At 44.7% G+C, this 13,720-nt stretch overlaps 1 protein-coding gene across 1 annotated transcript in view; it reads left to right on the top strand.

Annotated features, from left to right (window-relative positions):
• pde1a (phosphodiesterase 1A, calmodulin-dependent) overlaps positions 1-13,720 on the top strand; it is a 54,043-nt gene that overhangs the window by 24,882 nt on the left and 15,441 nt on the right. The window contains exon 3 of the mRNA XM_030787651.1: positions 12,201-12,314. Within this exon, the coding sequence (XP_030643511.1) occupies positions 12,201-12,314 (114 nt within the window). The remainder of the gene's footprint in view (positions 1-12,200; positions 12,315-13,720) is intronic.

Raw genomic sequence — 13,720 nt, 5'->3', positions numbered from 1 at the left:
CATTACACAATCACTTCTGTAGTACTGGCCATAGGCAATCACTTTTTTTAAAATTCATCCACAAACTTTCACTTTCTTCTCTGCTTGGTCTCTATTGTTGTTTCAGAATCTCACATATGCTCCCCCTCTCTCCTCAAACCAGAGAAAATGTCTTTATCATTTCTTGAAAGAGAGCATTTCTTGAAAGTGTGCAGTGCCTTCAAAGCCCTGTGTTTTATGTTAAAAGCTTGTGTAAGTCATTAAGTTACTGCCAATACATATTTTCCATCCTTTGATGTAGAAACAGCCTGGCAAAGTGAACTTTTTTAGCCCCTTTCTCAACGCAGTGTTATTAGAATGCCTGAATGCTTTTGGACTAGAGAAAAATTGACCTATTTTTGATATCTGTGTGTGTGTGTGTGTGTGTGTGTGTGTGTGTGTGTGTGTGTGTGTGTGTGTGTGAAGGGGTGGGCAGGATTTTGTGTAGTATGTTTCATGTCCTTTCCCTTCAGAATGCATCGGGAGTTCTCACTCAACTTCTTTTGTTCTCTCACCTCATTGCTCCTAAATGTTTTCAACACTAGCGTGCTGTAGTTTTTAATATGACACTTCATTTTTCCCAGTGCTGCACTCTCTCTACTCTTCTCTGCTTATGTAACATGCCAGGGCTTTACAGAGAGTTTCCTCAGGCAGTAGAGTCCCCCATGATTTGGTCAAGAATGAACAAAGCATTTTACTGCTGTGTGCTGTATCAGATTCCTGTCTGACTGAAGCTTTTCCAAAACTGAAAACAACTTCACACAAGGTGCACAGAGACTGAAAACCTGTCATTTACATCTAGCATTCCTACAGAAATCTGACTGGAGATGATATGAGTTCAATAAATAATGAGCTCAGCTCTTGATCTCCCACCGTGGACAGACCGTCCAACTGCCCTCTCAGAACGTAATTTCTCATACTCCACAATACCCTGTAGTGTCTGATTTGTCTTAATGATTTTTATAACATTTTAACATAAAGAATTTTAAACTACATACAGTTTACCTTTTATTCTTAATGATATATATATGTCATGTTCAACAGCCACTTTGCATGTAGATAAACTTTTGCTGTTTCTGTTTGTAGTTCATGGCGTCTCTGCGTTTCTCTGTGTTCCTCTGTGTTTCTCTGCGTTTCTCTGCGTTTCTCTGTGTTTCATGCAACTGCGCTAACACATCACCTCTGTGTCCCACTGAAGCCAAACAACCCAGCGCTGATTAAAGCGCCAGCCATCGCCCTCCACTCATATCTCTCTACCAAAGACAAGCAGTCACTTCCTCTCACTTCATTCTCACTGAATAAAAGCTTTTGATTTTGACATAATGACCACTTCCTTAGGTGGGGCCAGCTTTCCCGACCCCTTCCTATCAGTCTTTAATCATTTGTGGCAGGGCATCGGCTTTAACATCTGTGAGGAAACGGGGCAGTTTGTGGCGGGTGTTTGGGATGGTTTGAGGCAGACGTGCACACTGACTCTGAGTGTGTGTTTGTGTGAGTGGCAGAGGCTGCAGATAACAGTGGCTGTGGGGTTTTTTTTTCCTGTAGGCAGTCAGGGGGAAGTGCATAGTTCTCTACAAGCTCATTCCTGTACAGACTGCACTTCAGCACAGGTTTTAGACCCAGCGCAAGAGGGCTCCTGTTAGAGAGAGACAGGGAGAGAGAGAGCGAGAGAGAAGAGAGAGAGTGAGAGAGAGAGAGAGCGAGAGACAGGCAGAGAGAGAGCGAGAGACAGGCAGAGAGAGCAAGAGAGAGAGAGAGAAGAAAGAGAAAGAGAGAGCGAGAGACAGGCAGAGAGAGAGAGAGAGAGTGAGAGAGAGAGAGAGAGAGAGCGAGAGATAGGCAGAAAGAGAGAGAGAGAGAGAGACAGGCAGAGAGAGAGAGAGAGAGAGACAGGCAGAGAGAGAGAGAGAGAGAGCGTGTTAGTCCCCTGCATGTGCTCTTCCTGCCCAGTGGTGTTTCTCTGATGTGGCCAGTGTGGCCTGTCACACTGGGAGAGAGGCAGGGCCAGAGTGAGTACAGGCTCCAGTGTGAGGAGCAGTAAGGGAGAGGCTCATAGTGAATCTGAGCCCTGTTCTGACTGGACTCCCTCTGTAAATGGACCAGTATGTGACATTAAAGAGACAACTCCTCCACAGACCCATCTTCAGGTAAGAGCAAAAGACATGTGGGGAACCAGCCCTGCCTGTCTCTGCTACTCACTCCTCTTTAGCGCGTACCTGCTTAAGAATGTGTGTGTGTGTGTGTGTGTGTGTGTGTATGTGTGTGTGTGTGTGTGTGTGTGTGTGTATGTATGTGTGTGTGTGTGTGTGTGTGTGTCTGTGTATGTGTATTTATGTGTGTGTGTGTGTGTGTGTGTGTGTGTGTGTGTAAGAGAGCATACGTATAGTAAACACCTGTGACAAGTTTGAGCCTGTTTTGCTCTGTTCCTGTGCTGGTTCAGTGTGTCCATTTTAGGACAGGGCTGTGTTTTTAGACAGGTCTGTGTTTTTGGACAGGACTGTATTTTTGCACAGGACTGTGTTTTTAGACAGGACTGCGTTTTTAGACAGGTCTGTGTTTTTGGATAGGACTGTGTTTTTAGACAGGACTGCGTTTTTAGACAGGTCTGTGTTTTTGGACAGGACTGTGTGGAGTAGAACCCTGTGTCTCTGAGTCCAGTCTGTGTGTCCTCACTCACAGATCTGCATATGGGAGTTTGTCCTCACTCACAGATCTGCATATGGGAGTTTGTCCTCACTCACAGATCTGCATATGGGAGTTTGTCCTCACTCACAGATCTGCGTATGGGAGTTTGTCCTCACTCACAGATCTGCATATGGGAGTTTGTCCTCACTCACAGATCTCAGATCTGTATAGGAGACTTATTTTCACAGATCTCAGACCTGTGTATGAGCGTTTGAGAGGAGGGGCTGCACTGGGTTGCCCTCTAAATGGCTGCGTCTGTTATGGCTGCTGTCATTAAGTGAGGCATGCTTCATCTCTCTGGCCCTGTGTTCCAGGCAGGCTGTTTATAGAGTTTTTTTTGCATGTAAATGGAGAGGCTCTCTGAAAAGAGCATCACATCGCTTTAGGCAAACAGGTCACAGAAATGTTTACTGGCTGCTCACTCATTTTCAGTAGTTTCAAAAAAATCTCCCGCTGTGAGGAGTGGAGGGCAGACCAGTGTAAACTGTAACAATGCCTCTCTTTCACTGCGAGGGTATGATGGGTAACTTGTAGATCTTAGTAGAGTTGTGTTTATGTTTATGTGTATGTGTATGTGTATGTATATGTGTGAGAGAGAGAGAGAGAGAGAGAGAGAGAGAGAGAGAAGATGAGACCTCTCTTGGTCATTTTTATGTTGGGGGAAGGATGGACAAAAGGTCAGGGTGCTCCAAGCAGTGATGTGTCCCTCAGACAGTGGGATCTGCCCTGGTGTGTCCCTCAGACAGTGGGATCTGCCCTGGTGTGACCTTCAGACAGTGGGATCTGCCCTGGTGTGTCCCTCAGACAGTGGGATCTGCCCCGGTGTGTCCCTCAGACAGTGGGATCTGCCCTGGTGTGTCTTTGATATCTGCCCCCTGGGAGACAGGGCTAGGGGAAGAGCACTATCCTGGCCCATGGAGGCGAGGCTCTGCACTTTGAGAAGAAAAGGAGGATCTTGTTATCTTTTGTTTATAAATGGAGACATCCCGGCCTGCTTCAGTTCCCACTGAATAAAGTGAGATGACATCTGCATTGTATTTCCTGCCCTGCCTCATTTGGGTTTGATGAGTAAACTTTACTGTGAGAGCAAAGGGACCAAACAAACTGGATGAGAGCTCTCTGAAAGCGGACTCTCATAGTTGGGGGGAGCGGGGGGGGGGGGGGGGGGGGGGGGCATTCCTTAGCAGTCCCAGAGACACAGCTAAATCAGTAAGGTATATTAAATAGAGCTGGGTCAGATTACATGGTTTTGTTGAACTGAAATATCTGGGGGAAACAAAAGCTCATTGCACATTTTTGAAGGATGAGATCCTGATTGGTCCAGTCATCATGAGAACTACAAAAACAACAGAGTGGACCTCTACTGAATTAACCTCTATTGAATTAAGTTTTCACAGTTTGTTCTGGGCTTTTTGTTTAGATTAACAGGATAGTGGAACAAGGTGATATCAGTGCAAATCTCTGAGAACAAAACAAAGAACAAATAATTTCCCTTGTACGGTCAAGATGCCCATGGTAAGTTGAATGTAGATTATCATAGCTGATTCCACTCACAAAACTTGCACACGAGATTTAGCCGAAGAGTGTGAAACGGAAAACAGCTGGTCGACCGTTTCAGTTGGGCATTACTTGGCTTTTCAGTTATATTAACGTTAAATTGAACATTTTGTTGGATTTTTTTCTAATGTAGCATGACAATGAGAGGCTATGATTTATGAAACAGTGGCATGTATGACAGCACAACACTGTGTTTTGTGTATATATATATATATATATATATATATATATATACACACACACATAATATATGTTTGTGTGTGTGTGTGTGTGTACATATATATATTAATTACTAAATATTGTCGTGTGTGTGTGTATATATATATATATATATATGTACACACACTCACACACACACACAACGCTATTGTACTCTGAGCTGAGGACAGAGGGTAGCATAGAGCAGTATGTTAGACTTTAGAAACAGCGTGAAGTTTATCTGTAAGGATGACTTTTCATTACTGTCTGCTGTGTGACTACGCTTCATACACACTTGTTGTCAACTGCCTGATTGGCAGAGAGCTGATCATCTGATCCAGATTTGTTCCAATACCCGAATTTAAGTGCTAGAGATAACTGAGTGTACTGGGAGCTGATTTGTAAGACAGTGCATTTACATTGTCAGTCACATAGAAGGTCTGACATAATCAGTCACTGTTGTTGATCAGCAGTAAATCTTTAGAGTCGCTCTGAGACCGAGACAGGAGTCAACGCCTCGTCCACAGAGACGCTGACTGTATTGAGTAACGGATCGTGGGGTATTTGGTACTGGAAGCCTGTTTGAGTTTAAAATGGTCTTGGTTTGTCTTGGCTCTGAGGCCCGTAGCTGTTTGTCATACAAACTCTGCACGCGAGATCTAACCCTTATACATGTGCTCAGCCCTGGCCTGAGAGGCTCCTGCGTGGCCATTAGCATCAGGACATACGTCTGTTTCTGTTTGTTGGCTCAGAATAAGTCAAGCCAGCTGTCAGGGAATAAACCCAGCAGCCCCCAGTTAAATAACAGGAAACCAGCAAATCAATACAGGACATTAAACTCAGTGTAAGACACAAAGCCTGATCCCAGCTGCATGTATCACATCACATAAGATACAATAAGATAAGATAAGATAAGATACGATACAATACAATAAGATAAAGGGGATGGTGAAATAGCAAGGAGCATCAGTAAAAAAAAAAAAAGAACAGATATAATAAAAATAAAAATAAGTAAACAGACAGCAGAATGTAATAGATAATAAGTAAGTAGATCCAGGCAGTGCACAGTTTAGTAAACATTAAACAGTAATATTGTACAGTAATACAGTAAAATTGTCAGTTTTGGTGTGTGTGTGTGTGTGTGTGTGTGTGTGTGTGTAATTAATTAGTTTAAGTGCTTTTAACATGACCATGGTTACATGTCCTCTGTGCTGAGGGTTTCTTGTAAGTCGGAAAACAGAGAGTCCAGACTTAGAAGACTTCAGCAAGAATAATACTGAAAAAAAAGGGAGAATTGAGGCTGAATTGTTTTTGACAACCATGAAATAATCTGCCTGCCACAGTGGCACTGGGCCGGCTGTGCGGATTCTTCCAGCTCTTATCCAGGGCTCCTCCCGTCTCATCTGCCCTCATGTGGAACATATTCCACATCTGTGCTCTGACAGCGGTGTAGTGTTTACAGCGCCATTAAGAAGCCTGAACACGTGTCGACCGTTGATCTTAGTCCTATTGCTCTCTCTCTCTCTCCCTCTCTCTCTCTCTCTCCCTCTCTCTCTCCCTCTCTCTCTCTCTCTCTCTCTCCCTCTCTCTCTCTCTCTCTCTCTCTCTCCCTCTCTCTCTCTCTCTCTCTCCCTCTCTCTCTCTCTCTCTCTCTCTCTCTCCCTCTCTCTCCCTCTCTCTCTCTCTCTCTCCCTCTCTCTCTCTCTCTCTCTCTCTCTCCCTCTCTCTCTCTCTCTCTCTCTCTCCCTCTCTCTCTCTCTCTCTCTCTCTCTCTCTCTCTCTCTCCCTCTCTCTCTCTCTCTCTCCCTCTCTCTCTCTCTCTCTCCCTCTCTCTCTCCCTCTCTCTCTCTCTCTCTCTCTCTCTCCCTCTGCTCTAACTGACACGGTTGTGTTCACATTATATATGGACACAAACGCACACAAACACACTCAGATAAACACACTCTGCACAAACACACTCAGATAAACACACTCTACACAAACGCACACAAACAGACTCAGATAAACACACTCTACACAAACGCACACAAACACACTCAGATAAACACACTCTACACAAACACACACAAACAGACTCAGATAAACACACTCTACACAAACGCACACAAACAGACTCAGATAAACACACTCTACACAAATGCACACAGACAGACTCAGATAAACACACTCTACACAAACGCACACAAACACACTCAGATAAACACATTCTACACAAACGCACACAAACAGACTCAGATAAACACACTCTACACAAACACACACAAACAGACTCAGATAAACACACTCTACACAAATGCACACACAAGCAGACTCACATAAACACATTCTACACAAACACACACAAACAGACTCAGATAAACACACTCTACACAAACGCACACAAACAGACTCAGATAAACACACTCTACACAAACGCACACAAACAGACTCAGATAAACACACTCTACACAAACGCACACAAACAGACTCAGATAAACACACTCTACACAAACGCACACAAACAGACTCAGATAAACACACTCTACACAAACGCACACAAACACACTCAGATAAACACACTCTACACAAACGCACACAAACAGACTCAGATAAACACACTCTACACAAACACACACAAACAGACTCAGATAAACAAACTCTACAAATGGATGTGGAATTCCTGCCCTTTGTTGTAGAGGACCTGCTGCAGACATTCGGTTTGTTTGGCAGTGGAGATTCAGACTCTCAGTCACTCACGATGGGTCTCATTATTAAAGCTCAGGTCATGTGGGCACGGCTCTGATTTACACAGTGTGTGTTGGTCAACGATGACAAGTCCAGTGTGAGGACAGGACCTGTGCACAATACCGGACTGATGCCTTACCTCACTGTTTGATTTTCTCTCCTGTAGAGGGAAAGGCATTGTGCCGCTAGCTGCTATAATGTATTCAGATCCTCCAGGAACTGTGTAATTGTTGTCTAATAGTCTGGCCTCCTTTGTCCTTTTTATGACTCTATAATGATGTTTTTAGATCTGCTCCCAGGAAGAGGAGCCAGTGAAGACATCAGTGGCCTCTGGGGGAGGAGTATTGTTAGGCTGGGTTAGCTGAGGCTGACTGGGTGGAGATATCCAGCAGAGATAGTGTTTGGATGATGAGTTTTGTGTGTAGTTCTGCTGCCAAAACAGGATTAAACAGACCCCAGTCCTGTATTTAGCCTCTCTGCCAGGGGCTCTTAAGTGGGAGCCCCAGAGGCTGGTTGACAAGGCAGAGTAAACCTCATCTTTCAGTGAACATTAGGATGGGACGGCGAGGTCAGGGGGGACGGTAGAGAGGCGACAGAAGTGTGGGGTTTGTTTAATTATAGCTCCGCTCAGACGCCGCAGTCACTCCAGCCGTGGCGTGCAGGGCCCTGGCCCCGGCCCGGGTTTTACTGAGGTGTTTGTGAAAAGTGCTGGAGGCAGTGGAGGGGTGTCCTGCTTTGCGGAGGGCGACCTCGGGACTAATACGAGGAGCCACTCTGACTAAGTGTGTTTATGGGGCACTGACTGCTCAGGTCTGAGTCTGAGCTGGCGATCCACCAAGACAACTGCAAACGCTCACTGTCACGTCGATGTCTCTGAATGGTTCTGCATATGTCTTATAAAATACCTCTAAAAGACCGCCTCTCTACACTCCCTCGGAACTTTGTTTTCCTTTCGACGTGGGAGAACCCGGCGGCAAAAGCTTCAATCAAGATGATGTAACAAACTGTTGTTCCCTTCAGATAAAGGCTGTTCTATTACGGGTTATAAAATTTCTCAGAACGTTGCGGTCATTTTCTTTAAATAAACACTACAAGGTTATGTTGCTTGCCCAGATGGGACAATTTAACACAATGTTTTCTTGGTTGCCTTGGTGTTTTTTCTGGATGCAGAAAAGTTAAGAGCCAAATTACAAACTCTTTGAAGAAACCATCCTGGCCACATCAAGCCAGAGAGAAACATAAGTGGTGTAAGACAGGAGCTCTACTGCTGACCACAGTGTGCCAACCGTTATTTTCTGTTCTTAAAAGAACCTGCTGTCTTGTGCTCCTCTCTCTCTCTCTCTCTCTCATAAACTACTCTGGGGTCAAAGAGTGGTCCTCTGGGTGCCATTTTAGGGGGGAGGAATTCAGAGTTGCCTGAGAGGCTGGCAGCTCCCCCCCACCTCCCTGGGCTATGTCTGGAGTCCAGGAATGGGGCAGGGCCCCAGCACATGCAGCAGAGGCACACAAAACCACCCCAAACTCATGGGAAAATGGTCTGGGTTGACGTTCTTCCCCTGGCCTCCACGAGCGGGTCACACTGACTAATGGGATACATTTCCTAGTGTGTCTCAAAGGAAAGTCGTGCCTGCAGGAGCACTCCACGTCTCTCTCTCTCTCTCTTTCTCAGGCGTGTGAATATTCTCTGTGGGTCCCCGATATCCTTCTTCAGCCCTGGTAAGAACTGTGACCGATTCTGTAAAAGGCCTTTGCAGAAAAATTCAGCTTGTCTGAAGTTTTATTTCTGTTTCAGCCTGAAGTTGATGTAGATTTTGTAAAGTCTCCATAGCTGTGGATTTGGAAACAGGGACTCATCCACTGACCAGGGTGTTGACACAGAGGTGGTGGAAACCTGTCTCAGGGGAGTGGACCACTCCTCTGTGGGTGAGAGGCCCGGATGTGGAGAGCAGACTGCCCACCGCTTGGCCTTTTGTTTTTACCTCTGGGCAGCTGAGTGAAGTGCGTTACAGATCCACGCAGGGTTCGCTGAAAAACAGGACTATTTTAGCAGCGGTCATGACGGAGTCACCTCTGTAGAGAACATTAAGGGAGTCATATCCTCTCCACATACCGCATATAGAGCACAGTGAAGCCTTTGATCTGTCCGCTGTTCAGTAGAATGACCATTGTTCATTCAGGATGATGTCTTTCAGCCGTTAGCCTGTTTGTTATGCTGCTTTAGGGGCATTTTATACTGTGCGTACGACTGTTTTGTTTGATGTGAGTGATGACAAGTTCAGACAAACCTTGTTCGGAGAGTAACAGATATTCAGGACAGGCTCCAGATGTTACTCACGCCCTCCCCCCCTGGGCTCTGCACACCCCACCCCCCACAACCACGAACTCAGTTACTCAGATATGCAAATAAGCTGCTCATTAACCACCACCCCCCCACACACACTCACACAAATGCACGCACACACACACCCACACAACAGCCACAGACTGAGTCATGAGCATCAAGAGGGCAGTTTTACTCTGGTAAAATAAATAAATAAATACCCATTCACTATGTTTACAGAGCCTTTATCAATCTGCTGACCTTTTCTGCTGTCACCTCCATCACCCAAATAGAGCTCCATCCCTCTTACGCTTGCGGTCCGTGTACCTGTCTATGTGGGTCACTCTAACACCACTCCAGAGGGTTAGAGTGACCCGGGTTATCGACATTAGACCTGTTTACAGGCCTCTGCTCCCTGGACTCACCCTGCTTTCCTCACTCAGAGACTGTGTCTCCCACAAACCAAAGCTTGTCCATGCTCTTCAGGTCTCTGTAAGCCACTACACAACCTTCAGGAGTTTGTTTAGCAAATGTGTAACATCCTGCAGTTCCTCCTCAGCGTCCTCCACAGTGTATGAGTACTGGTCATTCTTCATAAAAATCATAGTGTGAGTCATTACATTTTTCACCTTGTCTCTAATTCCCCTCTGAGAATGCTGAGCTGCAGTTATGTCATTACTGTAAGTCTATCGGTCATTCCGTTCATGAGTGTCTCTCAGTTTACTGGATTCACGTGTTAAACCAGTATAATTTGATATGTTAAACCAGTGTAATGTAATGTGTTAAACCAGCATAATTTGCTGTAACTGCTGGTTATATTTTAAAATGAGATTTCCGAGTCTGTGATGCAGTAACAGCGTGTATTGTGTGTCATGGCTCACAGAGGTCTGCCAGTGCTACTACTCTTTACAGAGACCTGAAATCAGTAGCATGCCAGCCCTCTTCTGTCAGACTAACTACATCGTTTCCCGTTCATCTGTCCTTTGGAAAATGCCATTCAAACAAAAGCCAGTGTTTTCTTCACATGCTGAACCTTCTTTAGTTCACTAGAGAACATGAAGTCACAGTAAAGGCAGAGAGAAAAGTTTCCTTTCTATTATCCATCATGTGTTTCATTTACAATCACTTGTCCTTGAGGCAGTGTTGTGTTTGTTGTCTATTTGTTCTTTATGAGATGCTGTTGATCTTCCTGGCTGTTGTCTGTCTGTGAAGGCGGCCCATGCAGTGAGAGGCTCAGGTCCACTGACAGTTGGGGCTTGGGCGTATGTGTTAACACTCTGCTCTCTGTCAGTAGCACATTGCCTCACTGTTCGTTTAGATTGCGGCGGCGTGTTGCCATGGTGCCCATCACCATGCTGCCAATCTGGATTATACACCAACTCTGAGCGTCTGTCTGTTCCACCACTGACTGAAAGCAGACATCATAACTCCGCTTTTATGGTTTTGAAACAGGAATCCAACACAAATGTATGGGTTTTTTTGTTTGTTTGGTTTTGTTTTTGTCGTGTGAAGGATTGTTTGTGCCTTCTGTTGGTTTGAGAGCTTAGTGCTGTGTCAGTTCCCTTTCGGTTTTAGTACGATCTGACTGGTAAATATTTAAAGATGTGTATGTGATCCGCATTAAAGACCTAATGGTCTCACCTGCCTCTGCGCTCAGTGTCGATCAGACAGAGGGAGACTTGAGCTCTGTGTGTCTGTTCCTGGCCAAGCATGAATGTGGGTATAAACGGCCCAGGTCTTTTATACTGGAGCTGAGTGAATGTTTCTGACAGCCCTTTTCTCTAAAGACGTCTCTCAGCTCTGCACCTGCGTGTTTCATGAACAGACAAACAGAGACGAGACCTTGATACAGGATTAATGGGAATTCAGCTCTATCAGAGCTTCATTCACTGGATCCAAGTCTCTGTCGTTTCAACCAGGAGAGAGAGACGCAGTTTCTAAAGAATTCACATCCTCTTTTTGGATTATCCCCAGTACAATTTTATGTGATTCAGAATTGATTGGGGATTATTTAATACAAAGGAATCTTTTTCCTGTCCCTTGCTTTATCTCTGAACATATACAATATTCTTGTACAGGGGGGTTCTTGTGAGTGAAAATGTGTAAAGCATAATTTGTAAAGCATTCGTAACAGTAGTAAGGTGTCAAAAGGACTTATTTGACCCGTGCAACCTACAGGCAGCAAAACAGATTTTTTTTTCATACCATTTGTTGGTCAGTGAACCCTGGTTTGCAATGCAGTGTAACACAGTATAGCCCTCTGCACACCACACATGGGTTTTAAAAAGTGTATGAATTTTATTACTATGATTATTGAAGAAAATGTACATGTTTCAGAGTAAATTCTTCTTTTTCCATTTAAGAAATAGTTTTGTTTTTTGTGGGCATGTAAAGCCCTTTGAGACTGTAAACAGTGATATTGGGCTCTAAATAAACTTGAAACTTGAAATTTTCCTGAGCACTTAGTTACACTGTTGCTAAACAACATTTAGAAAAAATTCTGTTTCAAAGAGCCATTGTGACTGTAAGCATGTGTGTATTGTTTATATGTGTGTTTGGGTGTGTGGACAGGGTGCATGTTTACATCCACAATATCAGAATATTAGCATCTTAATGAGAGAGTAATTTGTGATTACTGAATAGTCTATGCAACACCCCGATTCTGAAAACAGGCTCTGTCTTTGTGTCTCCCTCACAGACTGAGATGTTTGGTGAAGCAGCTGGATAAGGGTGAGGTGAATATTGTGGATTTGAAGAAAAACATTGAATATGCGGCCTCCGTTCTTGAAGCAGTGTACATTGATGAAACCAGGTAAGAATCAGTCAAGCAGTTCAGACTCCCTCCCTGTTTACACGGGTTTGTATCATATCCCATATGAGAGAAGAAAAGATGTCTCTCTCTCTCTCTCTCTTTGTAGCTGCTGATCACAGTGGCTTAGATCTCTCTTTCTGTTCCTGTGAAGATGATTTTTCTCTCTGGAGTCTTTGCCACATGGCAGATATACAGAGGCGAGATACAGTGATGGAGAGAGAGAGAGAGAGAAGATATGGTGATGGAGAGAGAGAGAGAGAGAAGATACAGTGATGGAGAGAGAGAGAGAGAGAAGATACAGTGATGGAGAGAGAGAGAGAGAGAGAGAGAGAGAGAGAGAGAAGATACAGTGATGGAGAGAGAGAGAGAGAAGATACAGTGATGGAGAGAGAGAGAGAGAGAGAAGATACAGTGATGGAGAGAGAGAGAGAGAGAGAAGATACAGTGATGGAGAGAGAGAGAGAGAAGATACAGTGATGGGGAGAGAGAGAGAGAGAGAAGATACAGTGATGGAGAGAGAGAGAGAGAGAAGATACAGTGATGGAGAGAGAGAGAGAGAAGATACAGTGATGGAGAGAGAGAGAGAGAGAAGATACAGTGATGGAGAGAGAGAGAGAGAGAGAGAGAGAGAGAGAAGATACAGTGATGGAGAGAGAGAGAGAGAAGATACAGTGATGGAGAGAGAGAGAGAGAGAGAAGATACAGTGATGGAGAGAGAGAGAGAGAGAGAGAGAGAGAGAGAGAGAGAGAGAGAGAGAGAGAGAGAGAGAGAGAGAGAGAGAGAGAGAGAGAAGATACAGTGATGGGGAGAGAGAGAGAGAGAGAGAGAGAAGATACAGTGATGGAGAGAGAGAGAGAGAGAGAGAGAAGATACAGTGATGGAGAGAGAGAGAGAGAAGATACAGTGATGGAGAGAGAGAGAGAGAGAAGATACAGTGATGGAGAGAGAGAAGATACAGTGATGGAGAGAGAGAGAGAGAGAGAAGATACAGTGATGGAGAGAGAGAGAGAGAAGATACAGTGATGGAGAGAGAGAGAGAGAGAGAAGATACAGTGATGGAGAGAGAGAGAGAGAGAGAGAGAGAGAGAGAGAGAGAGAGAGAGAGAGAGAGAGAGAGAGAGAGAAGATACAGTGATGGGGAGAGAGAGAGAGAGAGAGAGAGAAGATACAGTGATGGAGAGAGAGAGAGAGAGAGAGAGAGAAGATACAGTGATGGAGAGAGAGAGAGAGAAGATACAGTGATGGAGAGAGAGAGAGAGAGAAGATACAGTGATGGAGAGAGAGAAGATACAGTGATGGGGAGAGAGAGAGAGAGAGAAGATACAGTGATGGAGAGAGAGAGAGAGAGAAGATACAGTGATGGAGAGAGAGAAGATACAGTGATGGGGAGAGAGAGAGAGAGAGA

Source organism: Chanos chanos, chromosome 10 (assembly GCF_902362185.1).
Source record: "Chanos chanos chromosome 10, fChaCha1.1, whole genome shotgun sequence".
Classification (NCBI taxonomy): Eukaryota; Metazoa; Chordata; class Actinopteri; order Gonorynchiformes; family Chanidae; genus Chanos; species Chanos chanos.
This window is presented reverse-complemented; position numbering and strand designations above follow the sequence as displayed.